The sequence below is a fragment of the Lagopus muta genome, chromosome 18, assembly GCF_023343835.1.
Source record: "Lagopus muta isolate bLagMut1 chromosome 18, bLagMut1 primary, whole genome shotgun sequence".
Lineage (NCBI taxonomy): Eukaryota > Metazoa > Chordata > Aves > Galliformes > Phasianidae > Lagopus > Lagopus muta.
The window spans coordinates 8,421,535-8,441,256 of record NC_064450.1 but is presented as its reverse complement, the minus strand read 5'-3'; the positions used below and the strand labels follow the sequence as shown (position 1 = coordinate 8,441,256).

General features: G+C 42.6%; 1 protein-coding gene across 1 annotated transcript; it reads left to right on the top strand.

Moving 5' to 3' along the window:
- The first annotated feature begins 1,241 nt into the window (after positions 1–1,241).
- SUZ12 (SUZ12 polycomb repressive complex 2 subunit) lies at positions 1,242–19,682 on the top strand. Its single transcript, XM_048965180.1, has 16 exons — positions 1,242–1,656; positions 4,276–4,322; positions 4,409–4,473; positions 7,955–8,023; positions 8,631–8,680; positions 10,426–10,511; positions 11,598–11,829; positions 12,433–12,535; positions 12,826–12,931; positions 13,256–13,433; positions 14,504–14,595; positions 15,025–15,168; positions 15,905–16,062; positions 16,493–16,691; positions 17,166–17,245; positions 17,546–19,682. The coding sequence occupies exons 1-16, from the start codon at positions 1,242–1,244 to the stop codon at positions 17,889–17,891; spliced, it is 2,370 nt and encodes a 789-aa protein (XP_048821137.1). The 3' UTR covers positions 17,892–19,682.
- Positions 19,683–19,722: the final 40 nt, after the last annotated feature.

Below are 19,722 nucleotides of genomic sequence, written 5' to 3'. Positions count from 1 at the left end.
AGAATGTAGGTGAAAAGGTGGCGAAGATGAACTTAAAGAAGTGCACAGAAATTAGTGCAGATATATGCATATATAAAACTCAAAATGTAAATTTTGAGTAGCAGACAAAAAAATAAGCAAGAGGTAATTAGAGACATATACAATATATATTCAAGTACAACAAGCAAAACTACGCAAGATAGAGCTCAAAAGGAACATAAATAGCCAATAACGACAGTTACCCACGTGTGTGTGGGTACGCATACCGACATTTCATTAAAGCACAGACGAGCGACAAACGTCAGCTGAGAGCCCCGCCGATAACGTGAGGCAGTTACAGCACCACCGGCCCCGGCCGAGCTTCGCTTCCCGCCCGTCATCGCTTCAGAGCACCACGCTTCGCACGTGGGCGGGAAAGTTCTGCGGAGAGCAAAGGGAGCGGTGGGGACAGCCGGACCGGTGGGACGGGGCAGCCGTGCCCGTGGGACAGCCGCTCTGTTGGCCGCGCGCCGCTGAGCGGTTTGGAGGGCGCCAGGCAGACGTTTTGCCTCAGCCTCGTTCACCCTGCGCCTCCTCCCCTCTGAAGGAACCCCAGGGCTGAGGGTGAAGGTTCCGCAGCAGCCACACCTCCGCTCCGACGCAGCGCGGCCACTTTTACCACATGAAGCGATGCCGGCTGTCACCAGACGGGAGGCTCGGAGCGAGCCGGCTCCTCAGGGCTGCGGCAGGTCGCCTCATGTGAACGGGGCAGTGGCACCCCGGGCGGCCGCGGAAGCATAGCGAGAACGGAGCGCCCAGCCGAGCACCGGAGCCGCGGTGCAACGCTGAGGGCCGGGCGGCGGGGCGGGCGCCAGGCGGAGGCGGCCCGCTTTACCCAGCGTGCCCCGCGCCGGAGGGCGAGCGGCCCTTTCCCGCGAATTCAGTTCAAAGGAGGGGGAGGGGAGAAGCGCCAAGCGGCGAGCCGCACCGACCAACCAAACTCTTCCAGAACCATCCGTGCGTCACGCGGGGGCGGGCCCGGCGCCGGCCAATTGGGCGCTGCGGCGCCATCTTCGGAGCCAATGGGAGAGTGGCGGAGGCGGGCGCGTCGTGGTCGTCGGGTTCGGCTGGTCGTAGCGCTGAGGAGAGCGGAGCGGAGGAGACTTAGAGGAGTTGGAGCTCGGCGCTTCCCCTCCCCCCTCCTCGCCCACCCGCCCCGGCCGCCCCCTCCCTCCCTCCCCGCTCGGTCTCCGTCCCGCCGGGGCGCTCTCGGGGCCGGGCCCATGGCTCCTCAGAAGCACGGTGGAGGCGCGGGGCCCAGCTCGGGCTCTGCCGGCTGCGCGGCCGGAGGAGGAGGTGGAGGCGGCGGCGGCGGAGGAGGAGGAGGAGGAGGAGGTGGAGGTGGCGGCGGCGGCGGCGGCGGCGGTGGTGGTGCTGCTGCTGCTGGTGGTGGTGGCGGCGGCGGCGGCAGCGGCAGCGGAGGCGGAGGGTTCGTGAGCTCCGCCGCGGCGGCGGCTCCGGCCGGTAAATCCGGTGGAGCGGCGGGAGGAGGCGGCAGCGGCGGAGGAAGCGGTTACTCGGGCGGTTCCTCGGCCTCCTCGGCGGCGGCGGCGACGACGGCCGCGCTGCCCCCCGTGAAGAAGCCGAAGATGGAGCAGATCCAGGCCGACCACGAGCTCTTTCTTCAGGCCTTCGAGAGTGAGCACCGGGCCGGGGGCGGGAGCGGGGCCGGGGCCGCGGCAGAAAGGGCGGGAGGAGGAGGAGGAGGGGAGGGCTGAGGGGCTTCCGGGGGTAAACACGCTTGGGGGAAGGAGGGGGGCTCTGCCGGGGGAGGCGGGGGGCCCGGCGGGGCTCGGGCGGAAGCGCGGGGCCGGGAGCCGAGCGACGGGGCCGGGAACTTGGGGCCGGTGCGGCTGCCGGGCTTCCTCCGCTCGGGGCGGCGGGGGCTGAGCGGGGCCGGCGCCCCCCGGGGCTTCGCGGGCCTCCGAACGGGCGCGGGGCGACGGATGGTGCGCCGTGCCGCTGAACGGGGCGTCTCTTTGTCTGGTAACCGCTGTCCCCCGATCGGGATCGCGTGTTAGAAATCGACCTTCGGGAGCCGGGCATCACCCTGCGGCAGCGGTGGGAGAGAGGAGGAGGAGGATGAGGATTCCCCTTGGAAGCACCGGAAAGTTATTTACGGCAATCTGATTGAAAAGCTTAGAGCGGCAATAAGCGTGCAGTGTGCTGCGTGATTCCCGGGGCAGGAGCGGAAGGAAGTTTTCAGTGTCCCACTAAATGCGTGATGAGGTTCTGGGATCGGTGCTGTCACCACCCGCACTTGCTTGCTACAGACAGTGACAGCGTTTGATAAAGCGCTGGAGATTCTGGTGTTGTATCAAAGCCTTCCTCACGCCGCATCCTTTCAACCTCACTCTTAGTAAAGGAGCTGTATGATCGATGAGTGCCATGCTGCAAATAGGTCGGGCTGCAGGCAGGAGGTGTGAGCTGTGTCAGAGGTTTGGGGGACGATGTCACTTTTCTCCCCCATCTGTCAGCAGAGAAAGGAGCGGTGCAGGTGGGGCCGGGCTGTGTCGCAGTGGGTTAATGCTGTGCTGTGGATGTCGTGGAGAACCTGCAGGAAGTAAATTGTGGGTTAAGAAATCCTGACAGACGTGGCATTGAATCACATTCGGGTTGAGTGTTTTTGTCCCTTTGCGAGGTCACGTGCTGGAAAAAGATAAAGATTTATTTTAAGCTTTTGCTGAGAAGTATGGACTTCTGAAACACATGTCTGCTAGCAGGGTGAGAAGCGTGGCATGGACTTTACCTGGTTGGAAGGCTGAAGTTGAAGCAGCAATACGCTGTCTTTTAAGTTACATACATTGTCATGAGTTCAATTTGATGTTTTTGTACCTTTCTAAATGATATCACCGATTTTTTTGGAGACTAAGAACTAAATTAAGGTGCTTCTTTCAAAGCCGTGGCTGCTCAGTGTTTTCACTTTCAGCTGAAGCGGATGGTTCCTTTCTGTTCTTTCCATTTAATGTCCTCTTTTACTATCTTGCAAAATACAAATGTCATGATGATGTTAGTTTCTACTTTGCTTTAAATCCAATTCTACTGGTTTTCATTGGACTTCTAAAATACTGAGGTTGTTGTACGATTTCCTTCTCAATAATAATGCACCTCCCTAATGATTGGTTGTTTGGGGTCTTATGTTCACGTATGTAGAAATGAGACTCAAACATATCTAAAAATGGATGAGGATCACATGATGCTTGCCTTTTTCACTTCTAATATCAAAATTCTGTAAATCAAAACCAGGTTTTCAGCGATTAAAAATAAGACCTTGGCAGTAGTTGAAGAGTGAAATACTGTTTCTGTATGTATATATCTATGTTTGTTTGGTTCTGTTACATGGGAAGCAGTTGCAGTGCTAGCAGCCTTAGCACAGGCATGCAGGCATTTGCTGCTCTCTGCCTCCTGCTCTCCATTTGTTTTACAAGTCACTTCCACGCTTCCTGCTAACGTTACCTAATGAAGGTGACTTCCATTTCATTCTAAAATGAGTACTTTTCAATTTAGTTTAAATTTTTAAGATATAACCTGATGCAAACCTTTTCATCCTGATCTAACTTAATTGGTTAAAACTTAACCGTAGGTCTCCTTTTCTGTAAGCAAGTGTTGCTCTTCTGAACTTCGGTTGTTAGGTCTGTTTTAGATGGTGCTGCACTGTCACGTCAGTGTGGAGTACAGCTCTGTTACCCATCAGTCACTCTGGAACAGTAACTGCTTTACCAGAACCAACATTTTTCTGGCTCAATTCGTATTTAAGGTTTTTGAAGTTAATTTCTTCGTTTAAACGATCTGTAATGCATCACTGTCAGTGGTCACTCCCTGCTCTTGTTTTGGTACCTTGTGCAAGTGACCTCAGTGCATTGGCCAGGATGAAAAATGAGACATGATCATTAACTCGGCAAAGAAAACTTAGCTCTTCAGCAACAAATTGCTCTATGTTTGTGTCCTTCTTTCTGCCTTCCTATGATGTAAAGTCTGTAAGAAGCGAGTTCTGCAGAGAAGGAGCAGTCGTAGTTGCGTGAGTCGTTGCTAAGGGTTTCTGGTAGCTTAAACAAGGAGGCACTTTGTGTTTTACAGTAGGTAGAATAATGACTTGTTTACTCGGAGTTATTTAGACATGGTGATGCAGTGCTTAAACTGCCACTTCTGTGATCATCGTTAAGAACAAATAATGTGTTAAGTGGGATACTGTCGCATCGTTAAAGGCTGTTGTAGAGGTTTAAGGCATGGTGGATAATACCTGTTTCTTTTTCTCAGAACCAACACAGATATACAGATTTCTACGGACCCGGAATCTCATAGCAGTGAGTAATCGGGTTTTTATCACTTTTACTTTGGACTTGTGGCAAGCTAATAAAGCATTTAACCTTTCTCGTTTCTTTTCCCGCAGCCGATATTTTTGCACAGAACTCTTACTTACATGTCCCACAGAAACTCCCGAACAAATATCAAAAGGTAAAACAACTATTTTGAAAAGTAATCCTGAATGTTAACTTCAAAAAATTTGATCATCGCTTTGCAGTTATTTCTAAAGCCAATGAGTTTTTCTGCCTTGTGAAGCACGTGTGATTCTTATAGCTGTGATTTCTGCTGTGGGGAGGACTGCGTTGTGACTGCAGAATCCTCATCGAAATTATCCATGTCTGCTTTGTTTTGGGACTGAATTTCTTAGAAGTAAATAAATTAACTAAAAGCTGTTTAGCATCTGGACTTAAGAAATCAGTGATGCTTAATCATGAATATTTAAACTGAGCTTTTTAAAAAAAGAAAAAAATTAAAATAAAAAATAAAATCGAAAGAGCTAAAAAAGCAAAATCCCCTGATGTCCCTTTTGTTAATTAGGATTAGAAGAAACCACTGCTCTTTCCTGTAACTGTTTTAACCAGGTGAAAAACGAATGAGGTTAATTTGTAGCATTTCACAAAAGATCCATCCAGAACTTTAAAAAGGTTGCTTTGAACTGCACCTGTCTGAGCAATGGGCTTTGGTTTTGGCATTGCCAAATCGTTGCTAATGTCCTATGAGTGTTAGAGCTGCATGTCAGTAGCCTAAAAGATGTAAGTATTGCAGCATGAGAAGTGCATGTGTTGGTGTGTGTTGTTTGTAGAACTGCAAAGTCCCTTCAGTTTTTTCCTCTCACAGAAATTCCTTTGCTACATTTGGGATTATTTCTGTAGCTTGAACAGGTCGTGTTTTAATAGGGAAGTTCTCACTGTGTACCAGTTGCTGTGGGACAGAAGTAGTTGATAATGAACACAAGAAATTGCAGCAATCAGATTTTGCAGACAATTCTGCTTTATGCTGTATTTGTGTCTAAGCAAGGTAACTTTTGAATGATCTGTTGAGCAATAGAATTTGTGACATTTAAATCAACTTAAAGAGGCTATACTTAGCATCCTTAGGTCACTTGGGCTTAATTCAATGTTCCCACTGTTTTATTACAATGGCATCAATAACGTGCAGCTTCAGGACTGACACTGCTTGCATCTTATCTTTTGATCAGATTTGTTTCTTGAAGTTGCTGCTTTTTCTTACAGAAGTTACCAAAGTGGATTGTTTGCATCTTTTAAAGTAGGGCAGAGCCAAACTGGAAGGAGAAAGTGTTCAGGTGGCTCTTGTGTCTGTTGGTTTTTTTTCCTTAAACTAGAGTTGTGCAACAGGAAGTTGTTCTTGCTTAGTACTTATTTTAATTTATAGTTGATTGAAATGCATGTGATCTTTTACCTGAATCTTACTCTGTTTCTGTGAGTGTTTGCTGTCATTGCTGGGAAACAAGTGATACTGTGCATGTACCTTGTGTTGTCCACTGCTCCAAATTCCAGTTCAATTTCAGCAGCACCAACAGCTTAGTTTGTCTCTGAAACATACTGAGTTATTTTAGTGCCCATGGCACCCTGTTCCTGAAGTGTGATTTTAGGTTGGGTTTTGATTCATAATTGGCAGATTAGCAGCCATTTCAATCATTAAGAGGTTTTAGAAGAGGGAAAATACCCAAACTAGAGTGGAAGATGTTACTGTGGCTTGTTTGGAAAGATTTATGTACCTACCTTGCTTCAGTACGGTAAAAACGTTGGGAGAGTTCTGGTTGCAAGGAAGTATCTTCTGGAGCTCATCATTCTTGGTCTGTTTACATTAACCTTTACAATACAGGCCTATTTATTTTTTTTCCCTCTAAGACAGTAATTTGGCCATTCTTAAATTCCTGGCCGTTGTTTTGATGGCCATTTTGATCAATAATGTTGTATGTAAAAACAACAAAGTTATCACCAAACTTGATGCAAATTAACTATTTCAATGATAATTATCACTCCACATCTCTTATAACCAGCCCTACAATAATCTGAGAAAAATCCCAAAGTTTATCAGTGGGAAGTAAGGAACTACAACTGTATTTTTACCAAGGAATTTTCCATTGCTGTTGGTAGATGTTTAATATGGAGATTGGTATTTGGAACAGCCAAGATGCTTCAAGTATAAGGAGATGCTGATAGGCAGTAGCTAATGAGCACAGCTTGGGCTGTGTGCTTTGGAAAAGTGGTGCCTAATGGAAGATTGAAATGGGCTGTTGGCCTGTGGGTCAGTGTTACTTTCGTATTCTACCAAACGATGTAGGTGGAACAAATGCTTTCCATACAGCATTTTGATAATGGAGTGTTTTTATTTATTGGCATGCTACTGGGATGCGACTTCTAATACTTTGTTAATTATTGCTGCACTGGATAGGAGTGAGAGTGGGTGGTGAGAGGAATGTGTAAAATGAACACATTCTTACCACAAGTAAATGCTGCCTTACAAACCCGAGGTGTTAAGGGCTGCTCTAAGCTCAGTTTTGTCTCTGAAGTGACTGTGTTCTTTATTCATGCATGAAAACAGTTACGCTGTACTTCCTTCTGCTCTTGGAAGTTACCTTCGAATGCAGCAAATTTGATTTAATGGGTTTTGCTGTGTTTCTTTGCCATTTTTACTCTTTTTCTGAAAGATTTTATGATGTCTTTTATTTTGCCTACCTTGACTTTGACATTTGGAAACGCGTCGTTCTTTTTGAATTCTTAGTGCTTGCAGGTATTACATGCAGGCTGGAGCAGTTCTTGGTGTAAGATGTGAAGGAAGGATGCCCTCACTGGCTTTGTGCTTCCTGTTGGCCTTTGGCTCCACACATCAGTTTTCCCATAAAGAGAAATGGAAAGATTATTCCAGAAACTATGGAGTAACTGATGTTTGTGTGTGAACTTCATTTAACTATGGCTATTAAATGGTGCATATGTAGTAAACAGGCTGAATATAGAAGCACAGACAGACTGATGTTGAAATGATTTGAGGTGGTTCTTCTCTATAACATTCTGTCATGATTTGCCCCTGCATTTCCTGCGAGTGAGCTCCATAAGTAGGTTCAAAATTCAGTGTGCTTTGTGTGTGTGTCTACTTAATGCAACTTTGTGGAGGAAAAGTCTTCTCTCATTAGGTTTCTATTTTGCTCAGATAGGATTTTAAATGGTTTTCATGATTTGGTCAAGATGAAAATAGCAGTGACTGGAGAGAGTTTACTTGAACACTTCTGATTGTGTTAAGTGTCACTAAAGCAGGAGGATTTGTTTGAGCTGAGCTGGGATGCCATTAGACACATCCATAGCAAGGTTTAATATGCAGTTCAAAGGCACTTCCTATGAGCAGCCATATTACTTGTCAAAGGTCTGCTTAATTATTTGTGCTATGTTTCTACTGCTTGAAAAGCTGTATTATAGTGGTATTCCTGTAATGTATGTGCATAATGTACAGCTGAAAATTTCCAAAAATGGGTTCTTTGTAAATGAGAGGCTAAAATTACATGTATAGTTCTTGATAAATAATCAAGTCAAAGTTCAGACTGAATACGGCTTGTTAAATATTATGGGGAAAGTGACTATGCTCAAACTCTTCTCTTCCTGTTTCTCTACAGGAAAACGTTCAAAGTAGATGATATGTTATCAAAAGTAGAGAAAATGAAGGGAGAACAAGAATCTCACAGGTAATGTTGTGCATATATATATATACATGTTTGTGTTTGTGGGGCTGAGCATGTGCGTATCCTGAGTTGAAAGGCTTTTTGGCTGACAAAATTAAGGTGATAGAGTAGTTGGTAGAACAAAGATACTCTGCTATTGAAACATAGATTCCAAAATGTTGAATTGAGTGATGTGTGCTGGTTGTAATGTTGAGGGTTTATACAACTGTATACATGCCCTTCTTAAGCCTGTGTTTGTAGTTGTGTGGGGAAAAAAAACCAAATTGTTTCTAGGCAGTTTCCATTAAACTGACCTGTGCTGACAGATGCCTGGGGAGCACCCACGTGCCTGTGGTGGCAGCATCTCATGTCTTCACACAGCATCCTTTTAAACCCCTGCCTTTCCTCCGTTTTACTCACTGTCAAGTCATAAAATAGAGTTAGTCTTTAAAGAGAAGACTGGTCTATAGCTTTGCATTCACTGCAACTTAATGGGTGCTGTTTCCAAGCAGTTTTTCAAAGCAGTTAAAGGAAAGGACTCCATTATTATGGTTAGAGCTGAAACAGTGAGTGGGGGCTGCTGTGTGGAAAAATTCTTCTTGTTCTAACATATCCTTTCTCTTTCTCTTAGCTTGTCTGCTCATTTGCAGCTTACATTTACTGGTTTCTTCCATAAAAATGGTATGTTTGCTTCACTCATTACACCATTAACGTGTACAAGTTTGAAATTCATGTAGGTCACTGAGAGGAATATTTAAATGATGTGTTACAATCTCTGCTGCTTAGATGCAGATTTTAACTTATTTATTCTCTATCTGTCCCACTAGTTACAGGACTTCAGTGTGAGCTTTGAATATGTTTTAGTGTATCTGTAGTGTTAAGCAGATAAGCCCTCCAGGTTTTTAGACAAAACAGTGACTTTGCCATCATCCATTCAACCTTGAAATAGACCTTGAGGAAAGAGTTCCTGAAGAAAATGATTTTATGGAACTGTGTTGTTGAAGTTAAAAAAAACACAGCCTACCACCAAGAAAGCTCCAGAACTGGAACTGGTCAGCAGATTCAGTGCTCTGGTTTTGTGGTTCTCTTTTTTTCCCCCAAGGCACAAATGTGAGAGCAAATCGTATCAGGTAGAGCCTAGAAATCAGGCAAAGTCATGTCAGAGACTGAGAGTGACTGCAATCATTTACCAGTGACTTACAATCATTTTATTGTCTTTCATGCATGTAAGGCATTACCTCTCAAAATCAGAATATTGGACTTCCCTGACCAGAATGAAGGGTTCCGTTCCCATAACGAAAGCAGAAGTTACATGCTTTATGCTCTGTAGGCATTGGTAAATTCCCTGTCTTTTTACTTCCCTGAAAAATATTACCTGTTTATACATTAAAATTAAGTGGTATTTCTGTTGGTTTTTTTTCATTTGTAAATATTCTGAGTTGCATATTGCTCCTTGGGTGTAAAAGCTGCTTCCAGTCTTTCATTCCAGAAAGATCACATTTGGAAACTCCATGGCATTAAACCTGACACAGGGAACTGCCTCTGGGTCAGTAGCTGTTCTGTAGTGCTGACAGGCCTTGCCTTTCTCACTGCTCTTATACTGGTTAGCCCTACAGAGATGCAGGCTATAGGAGAATTTTGATACATTACTGGATTTGTTGGCTTCTGTATTGTTAACTTTCATTCCAAACTTTGCATTTCAAGAGAGGACTGCATGTAGCAGGAGCGTGTCCAGTGCTTGTCCATTGACCATTGCTAATACACACAGTATGCACTGCAGCAAATAGGAAATATAGAAAGTATGTAAATTAAGGAAGCTCACAACTGATACACTCGTTTATCTGGATAGAAAGATATGTTGGAAATTCTTTCAAGAGAGTACAGAGGCTTTTTTATTCTGAATTTGTGTTTTCTAAGAAAAGCTTTCCAATGTATCTTGTGTTTAAAATTGAAAAAAAAATCCATTTTTTCATAAAACTGCTGGCAACTCCACATCAGCTGCCAGAATTCTCACCTGGAGTGCATGAAACTCGTTCAGGTTTTCCCCTTAGCACCTGGTTGTTCACATGCAGTTTGCTGTTTTGGGGGTCGTCTTCACACTCATCTCCGTGACTCTGGTTCCAGAAATGAAGCTTGTATTTTTTTTTTTTTCTGGTTGTGTTTTTGTGACAAAAGTTAGAATTATTTTCAAAGGAAACCGAGAGTAAGTGTGCCATTAGATGCTAAAGATGTTTTTAATCTGTAAATAGTTATTAGGTAGGATATGTTCTAAAGTGGGAACTTGGAATGAATATGGGGAGAATTGACACTTAGAATCAACTGGAGTCTTTGTGCCTGAGTGTAGCTATGGCTCAAAAGTACATCGATGTACTTCACTGAACAGCTCTCTTACTTTTTCAGAGCTTAAAATACTTTCTTCTCTTTAGATAAGCCATCACAAAACTCAGAGAATGAACAAAATTCTGTAACCCTGGAAGTACTGCTTGTGAAAGTCTGCCACAAGAAACGAAAGGTAGGAGTGGCTTGGAAACTGTTAACATGCAACAGAGCAAAGCGTGGTTGTGATTCTGGAATGTCTCATTACCTTTGCCACACAAGAAGCTAATGGTGAAATTATGTTTCTGTTGAGATTGATTTAGTGTTTACCTACTCGTCAATAATTGTTTCTGCTGACTGAACAGAGGCTTCTTCAGAAGCAAATACATAAATCTTTTTTTTTCTGTTTGCTGAGAAATAAGTGGAAGTTTTACAAAGGCCTCCCACCTTATTTTCGTTGAATTTCACTCATTGTAAGTCATAAGTAAGTCTTATCTTTCTCTGCTTTTTCTGTACCCGCGTTTATGCACTGACCATCTCAGTAATTGGAGATTTTAGCTACTAGGAATCATACAGAGTTTTCATCCCTTCTCTTTCTGCTTTAGCTATGTTTCACACCAGCTGACAGATCACCCTCACAGCTATGGGTGGCTCGGTAATGCACACCATAATTTTTAACCCAAAAGGGAAAAGTCAGAGTGAGAACTGTATATTTTCCCTAAGAATATTGAACTGTTTCGGCGTGGTTTTAAGAGTTAACATTTTGAAGTATGTTTTGTTGCAGATTTCATGCTTAGACCATCTTGCCTTGTTTTGCCAATATTTCACAGTGTTCCATGATCTATCTGAGAGATACTGAATATAATAAATCCTAGGGAAGTGGGCCTTTATCTCCCTGATAGCACATAAGTGCACTTTGTAATATTGGAAGGAGAAGACAGGAAGCCCTTAGAATGTATATATAACCAAAACATTTCATTTCTCTAAGTAAACAGAATTAAATTAGCATTAATGACTGTTCCACAGTTTTTTCAGAATGTCTCATTAATTTAATCACTTAGAGAAAGATGGCTGTTGCTAAAAGTTGCCAATTTTATGCACACTTAGAAGTGTATTTTTCATTTAAAACCTGGCATTCTCCTTCTGTTCTTGTTTACCCCTGTTACAAGGCTTATTTTCAAAAAGATGACAGCACAATCCGTAAATCATAATTTGTAACAATTAGTGTCAATTAATTTTGTATTCTAAAAACCTAAACCTTGGCTTTCTTGTTTTCCTACAGGATGTCAGTTGTCCAATAAGACAGGTTCCTACAGGTAAAAAGCAGGTGCCTTTAAACCCAGACCTCAGTCAAATCAAACCAGGCAACTTCCCATCACTTGCAGTTTCCAGCAATGAGTTTGAACCAAGCAACAGCCACATGGTGAAGTCTTACTCATTGTTATTCAGAGTAACTCGCCCAGGAAGAAGAGATTTTAATGGACTGATTAATGGCGAGACTAACGAAAACATTGGTAAATTCAGTCTTCAAACATTCATTTATGAGGTTTATCTTGTAGTTGTCGTGATCAGATGTAGGTTAATGTAGGTCCTACCTGGGGGAGGCAGTAATAGAAGAGCGACTGAACTGACTTGCACTTGGTTTCAGTCTTTTCCACAGAGGGCTGAACTGTAGTTTTTAGCTAGAAACTGTGTGTAAATTTAGCAGCAGTTTGTATTGATGTGTGATGGTGAAGTTGTTAGACAGTGCTGATAGGGAATAATGTAATGTGGTCTCTGGATCTGACTTTAGGCCTACATTAACACTGGTCACTGCTGACTCAGCTGTGGGTGCTCTCATCAGAATGAAATGATTATCCAACAAATACTTCCTCAGAATGTGTTACTTTTTATACTTTCTTTATACTAACAGACTAATGTGACTGGGCTGTAAATATGCACAAATGTGTCTAAAATATGATTGCTGTGCTGCTAAGTGCTCTTCCCATTGACATTTAGCTGTTCATTAGATACTGTGTCATTCTGTTGTGTGCAGCAGCCAGTCTAACTGTGTAGAAGCTGTTCTGCTATTCACGTTTGTGCCTTGGTAGTAATTGAGTGCGTGTTGTTGTGTGCAGATGTCAATGAGGAGCTTCCAGCTAGAAGGAAAAGGAATTCTTCTAATCGTGAAGATGGAGAAAAGACATTTGTAGCACAGATGACTGTATTTGATAAAAACAGGTAATAATTCCAAGTAAATATTGCTTCTGTTAATTATTAGAGATTTCTTTAATACTAAACTTGTTCTTTAATTCGTTGGCTGTCTCTTACTGCGTTTCTATGCAGGAGATACAATCAGATCTTAGTCTTGCTATCTGTAGATTTCGAAGCACACATTTAAATTTGCCTGAAAAAATGCATTTAGTTTCATGGAAAATTAGTTATTGTGATGTATATTTTACATTTTCATAAGCAAACAACACAATTAAAAATTAGTTTTATTACTCACGAGACATGCTTCTCATTGACAGACGACTGCAGCTTCTGGATGGAGAATATGAAGTGGCCATGCAGGAAATGGAAGAGTGTCCCATCAGTAAGAAAAGAGCAACATGGGAAACAATACTTGATGGGAAGGTATGGGTTGTTCTAGTAGCTGAAAGACTTGTCCTCACTTTGAATGTTCTGCATAAAGCTGAAAAATAATTCAAAGTGCAGTGGCTGTTGCTCTGGAAATGAAATGGGCTGAACAAGCAACAGTACCTCTGTTTCAGGACGTGTGGGAACAAGTTCAAATTGAACTCCTGGTTTAGGAAAGCTAGATCATTAAAAAGCAGATGTTAGCAACTATTTTTTTTGAATGATTTATACATTTGTCTTAGGAAAACACGCACATTGTCTGGTCCTAAGAGACACCAATTCTAAGGGAGTTTTGTCTTTGCTTCTTTTTTTTTCCATCAGAGGTTGCCCCCGTTTGAAACATTTTCTCAGGGACCCACACTTCAGTTTACTCTTCGTTGGACAGGAGACACAAATGATAAGTCTACAGCTCCTATAGCCAAGCCTCTGGCAACACGGAATTCTGAAAGCCTGCCTCAAGAGAACAAACCCAATTCTGTTAAACCCACTCAGACTATAGGTAAGAAAACCTCAGTCCTGGTGCTGAAGAATCATCTCTTAGCACTTCTGTTTTTCAAGGTTTCTTTGTACAAGAATATTAAAGGCAGATTTCTGTCTTTTGAATTGAGTATTTTATCTGAGCAGAGACTTAAACTTTTTCATAATTCCTTATAGATAAATGGCTGACACTTAAAACATGTGACTGTGAAGTAATTTCTAATAGGAGAAAGGCAACAGAAGCAGGAAGTACTTGAACTTTCACTGTCAAAGTTGTTCTGCTCTGTTTTCTATTTCCTTGTATTTTAGAATTTCTACTGTGTGATCTGTTAGGCAGGTTTGTGGCTTAGACTTGTGAAAGGAAGTGACTGCTGACCAGCAATAGGAGGTGTGTACTGGTTTACTATGTAATAATCAGGAGGAATAGGGATGTGGCATGGCTGCATTATTCATGCACTGTTAGAATCTGCATTTTTAGCATCAGAGAAGCTGAGTATTCCAGTAGGTTGGTAAAGTCAGTGTTGCCTTCCAAAATAGTACAGCAGACTCTTACTGTAGGAATATACAGTAGTATGAAAAGCACAGCGTTGCAAAGCACCCTGCAAAGCACAGCATTGCAGGGTACTTGAGCTGCTTTCAGTCACTGCCAAGCAAGGAGTGGAAATGGTAGGAAACTCGTGTCAGTCAGAGGTTCTGATAAGTAGAAGAGAGGATCCCGGTGCATCTTTCCCAAGGGTGTCTGAATCCAGTGCTATCACCATACTTCAGCATGTTTCCAAGGCAGACCAATGGAAAAAAGACATCAAAGGCATCTACAGCTAAAGAATTCTGTCTAACAGGAGAAAGGAAAGTGTTTACCCAGCTGTTCTTGAGTTCTCTGAAGATAATTTTGGAAGTGGTGGTTTTGCCTGTAGATTTGTAAAAGAAACTAAGCACCAAGGCTTTCTGCTGATGTGAGCTACTTGCATCGAAGTTCAGAGTGCCTCGATCCCTTCCCAGCAGGGAACCCTGCATGGGACTCCCATCTTTTCCTCTTTACCCTAAACTGAAATGCGTTTTTATACGTGTGGGTGTTTTTTTTTTTTTTTTCAGCTGTGAAAGAATCCTTGCCAGCAGACCTTCAGACAAGAAAAGAGAGAGATGTTTTAAATGAACCTCGACAAAAGTTGCGAATATTTTACCAGGTATTGAAATAAGTGGGGTGGTGGGGGGGGGGGAGTGTAAGCACTGTGAGGGATTGTAATGTTCACATCTGAGTTGGGTGAAAGGTTCAATTGTGGCTGTAGAACACTCTCTTTTGCTGCCTTAACGGATGCCCTATGAGGTCCCAGATTCACACAGGAGGACCCAGTCCACATGTTTCTATTCAGGAAGTATTTTAGAAAAATCAGTCTTCTTGGGGCCATGTCTGACGTGTTCCAAATTGGACATCTGGGAGGGGGTGGTGGTCTCCATATGGAGGAAGGGAACCCTCAGTAAAGTGAGCTGATCTGGTGTTCCAAAGGCTTACTGTAGAGATTTCCTGAAATGAAGTCCAGCTTTGTTTTCCGGTTGGAAGGTTGATGAATGAAGTTCATTTGATGCTAACACTGTTTTTTCTTTGTTTGCATCAGTTCCTTTATAACAACAACACCAGACAGCAGACTGAAGCCCGAGATGACTTGCATTGCCCGTGGTGCACGCTGAACTGCCGGAAACTGTACAGTTTGCTCAAACACCTTAAACTTTGTCACAGCAGATTTATCTTTAATTATGTTGTAAGTAGCACTGTGGTAGTTTAATGGTATGAAACGCTGTACGGTTTGTTGCAGATTGTATGATGCAGTAACTTCATTGCTAGCCAATTAAGTTGGAGGGCTGTACCTACAGATTTGCTGCAGCTTCCTTTGACTTTACTTAACATGAAATTATGTGAATGTTGACCTTTCACGTGAGAAACAAACCTGCTGTGTTCTTACAGCAGGTGCCTCTTCTGCATTAGCATATTCTTTTTCTGTTGTAAAAAGCAATGACTTCTGCATTTGGTTGGAAGTCTCTTGAAGCTTTAAGAAGGCATTTTAAGTATTAAATTTAGTCATGCTGGTGAAATCCTACCAATGTGATCCTGAAGATAAATTCTGTTTTCTTTTGTTATGTATGCATGTAGTAGTTTCATGGGCCCACTCCCCTGCTCAGAAAACTATTCCAAATCTTAGCTCCTTAGCTAGTTAGGAATGTTCTGATTTCTAGGTTTCTTGTTAAGCAAGCTTGTAGCACTGTTGTCCTTAATTTAGTACTTTGATGTATTCTGAGTGTATTCATGTGATAGTAAGACAGTGTAGAGCAAGGAAGCTTTAGGTCATTTGTTTCTGGAAGTTAAACATAATTTGGGTGGTGTAAAGGGGATCTGGAGCGACGTCAGCTTATTGACAGGACGTTTAAGGTACTGGGAACTGGGAAGGTCGCTTGTTTAAAGCTGTGGCGTGCTGCTGAGCGGGCTGTGCTCTGTTTCAGTACCACCCGAAAGGCGCTCGCATCGACGTGTCCATCAACGAGTGCTACGACGGCTCGTACGCGGGGAACCCGCAGGACATCCACCGCCAGCCTGGGTTTGCCTTCAGTCGCAATGGGCCAGTCAAAAGAACTCCTATCACACACATACTCGTATGCAGGTAGGGAGATTGGAAAGCATGTCTGTTCAGACTCGTGTAATGCAGCGTGTGGCTGAGATCTGCAAATCCAGCTGTGTGTGAGCAGTGATACGTTTCACTGGCATTAAAGTACAGCTGTTCCTGATTAAATGAAATGTTGTTGAGGAATGGTGTCTTTATCTCTGATTTTACATCTGTTGAGGCATTTATGTCATCGTGAGGTAATTTATTTTTTTTTTTAACAGCCTTGTCCTTGTCTTCCCCAAAAGTTAGTGCAGTTTTTTGGGGAGAGGGGTTATGGGTAGGCTTGTTTTTTCTTTTAAAGGGGGATATTACCCTGTTAGTTTTGCAAACTGGAGCTTAGAAGAATTTGTATTAATCAACTGCCATAAACAGTATTTGCATGTTTGATTGAATGGTTGAAAGCAGTGAATGTTTCTCATTCTGCCAGGCCAAAGCGTACGAAAGCAAGTATGTCTGAATTTCTGGAATCTGAAGATGGAGAAGTAGAACAGCAGCGAACGTACAGCAGTGGGCACAATCGCTTGTATTTCCACAGTGACACATGTTTACCTCTCCGTCCACAAGAAATGGAAGTAGACAGTGAGGATGAAAAGGACCCTGAATGGCTACGAGAGAAAACCATTACTGTAATTATTTCACAGCTGTTTTTGGTGGATTGTGGTTTTTAAGTGATGCTCTGCGGTTGCTTTAGGGAACAAATTGGGCATCCATTGTGAAAATTATGCGTTCACTTGGGGAGTCAACAAAATTGTGTTGCTCTGCCAGTAGTGAGGTAAAAAGGTCTGTATTTTCTTGTCTTCGGTTGCAGTGCTAGCTCAGTTCCTGTGAGTCCTAGCAAGCTTTGTGCAGCGTGTGGCTGTGTTCCTTCACAGAGGTGGTGCTGCCACTGGAATGCAGCAGTGTGTATAAGATCTGGAAATGATTGATGGCAGTCTGTGATCCAACGTTGTTCTGACCTTTCTGACTGCAGTGCTCCAGTTTTCAGTCACTTCTGACGCGTGGGTGACGCGTTAATTGTAGGCGTGCTGGCACTGCTTGTAGCTTACATGCAGTTCTCACGTTTTCCTTCTGTCCTTCTTCTTGCTCTTTTATCTTTCCAGCAAATTGAAGAGTTCTCTGATGTTAATGAAGGAGAGAAAGAAGTGATGAAATTATGGAATCTTCATGTTATGAAGCACGGGTATGTTACTGTAAGCTTAATTTTGATACAACAAGGTTACGTGTTCGGTTGACTCTTTTGCTAAGCACTTTAAATTCTGTGCATAGAAAGGGGTTGGTAAAGGCCAGTTTGGTGGGAAGCTGCCTGTTCAGTTTAAAAGTAGCTTCTTGTGCCTCGTAGTGCTGCAGCTTTGAAAACAAGGAAGTTGCAAATAATGCTACTGTGTCCAAGTCTGAGCAGTCCTCCTGCAGCTCGGTTGGTCCGTGTATCTTCTTGGTTTTGAAAATATTCTGCTGTAACGGCTGGTTTCTGATTTGGCAGGTTTATTGCTGACAATCAAATGAATCATGCCTGTATGCTGTTTGTTGAAAATTACGGACAGAAAATAATTAAGAAGAACTTGTGTCGAAACTTTATGCTACACCTGGTCAGCATGCATGACTTTAACCTCATCAGCATAATGTCAATAGACAAAGCTGTTGCCAGGCTCCGAGAGATGCAGCAGAAGTTAGAGAAAGGAGAATCGACCTCCCCAATGGATGAGGAATCTTCTGAGGAGCAGAGTGGGACAGCAAACGGATACAGTGAAAATAACATGAGAGAGAGGATTTCAGAAATGGATAGCATCTCAGGTGTCACAAAACAGAGCAAGAAACAAAAGCTCTGAAGTCAGAAGCGAAATTCCATTCAACGGACAGCATTGAAGTGACATTCTAGGGTGCATGAGCTCTATAAAGAATTACACACAAAAAAATACAGATTCCAAACAGGCACTGCTGGATGGAAATAAATGATTTCAACAAGGATTTCGTTTTAACAGGGTTTCTATTCAGTTACTTATGCAAGTACTACATGTATATCGGTTTTGGTGATGTAATGACAATATTCTAAGAGTTTGAGCATGAAGAGCAATATGAAAATCTTTTTGTAATTTTAGTAATTAGTGTCTTAAGAACTTTATGGAATTTACATAATTTAAATATATGTAAAACAGTTTTTATATTAAGATTTTTGCATCTGTATCTGGCTGTTTTTCCTACCATGAAGTTGTGAAGGGGTTTGGGATACAGTTTCTGCTTCTCTTATTTAGAAATTCTCCAGTTAGCTTTTGGTGAAAATAAGGTCTCACTATTTAAAGTTTAACCTGGATCCTTGCGTTTGAAATCATTTATGCAGTGATGGTAATGACAAACTCACGTTACACTCAGTGTAGAAGTTGGCGACCTTAGCACTTCCTTTGTCGTGTGCCTGTTTGGAAAGATGTTGGCTTTTCACGTTGCAGACACAGTGAAGTTCCTCCTTGGCTTTTTGAGGTTACCGGCAGTTTGGTTTATGGATAATTCTGATGCGTTGATCACACAGTGTACCATTGAAAACTTGAACCTTAGCTCCTTTCTAGTTTTAGTACGCATTTCCACAGCTACACGACCGCACGCGGAGCTCCGTCGCAGGGAGCCGCGCTGCTGCCCGGCCTGCAGCTCAGCCTGCTGTTGTTGAGCGCAGCCTGCGGGGCCGGGCCGAGGTTTGGCTTTGGCTTTTGAGATGCCACTCTTGAGGGAAAAATGCACTGTAAAATTGGACCAGAAAATGTGTTGCACTTCTTATGCAAGTATTCTGTGATGTATTGTATTCAATACAGATGCTAAGATGCTGACTAAACTATATTTGAGCAGTTTTGCACTGCTGTTAACACATTTTATGCATACGTTTACAGATTTTTTCCAATGGAAAGTGGTTTCACTACTGGTACAGTATCAGCACCGAAGGGTTTATTCCAGCAAGCACTGTGGTTGAGTGACATCACCTCAATTTTTTATTATCCTTAAAATATTGCATTTTTCATATTCTTTATTTATAAAGGAACAATGCTGCTGTAAATACAGGTATTTTTAATTTTTTATTTCATTCCATCACCATGAGATGCAGTTCCCTATTTGTTTAAGGGGTATATAAGCTTTCTAATGGTGTCTTCAGAAATTTATAAAATGTAAATACTGATTTTGATGGTCCTTTAAGATGTGTTTAACTGTGAGACTATTTAACTAATGGTGTGGATGTGATTTGTCATCCAGTATTAAGTTCTTAGTCACTGATTTTGTGTACAAAATAGGAAAGAGGGAAACTGCAGCTTTCATTACAAACTTCTTGAATTTGCCAGCACTCTGGGTTTTAGCGAGCTCTAATTATGCCTCTGGATAAGTACATCAAGCATTTCTCTCTGGCTTTAATTTGCTAAAGCTGTGCACATATGTAAAAAAAGAATAGATTATTTTAGGGGAGATGTAGTTTAGAATTATTGCTTATGTCATTTCTTAAGCAGTTATGCTCTTAATGCTTAAAAGAAGGCTAGCATTGTTTGCACAAAAAGTTGGTGATCCCCCAAAAAACAGTAATGAAATTACTTCTGTCCAGTAAACTTTGTATGTCATGTCAATTTATAATAAAAGCTGAAAAAATCCCTTTGTTTTCTATTTATAAAGATGCCTTTTCTATATGTA

Coding starts and splice junctions, on each gene's coding strand:
- SUZ12 (XM_048965180.1), top strand. CDS start 1,242: ATGGCTCCTCAGAAGCACGGTGGAGGCGCGGGGCCCAGCTCGGGCTCT. Junction 10,512..11,597: donor TCTGCCACAAGAAACGAAAG/GTAGGAGTGGCT, acceptor GTTTTCCTACAG/GATGTCAGTTGTCCAATAAG. Junction 12,536..12,825: donor ACTGTATTTGATAAAAACAG/GTAATAATTCCA, acceptor TCTCATTGACAG/ACGACTGCAGCTTCTGGATG.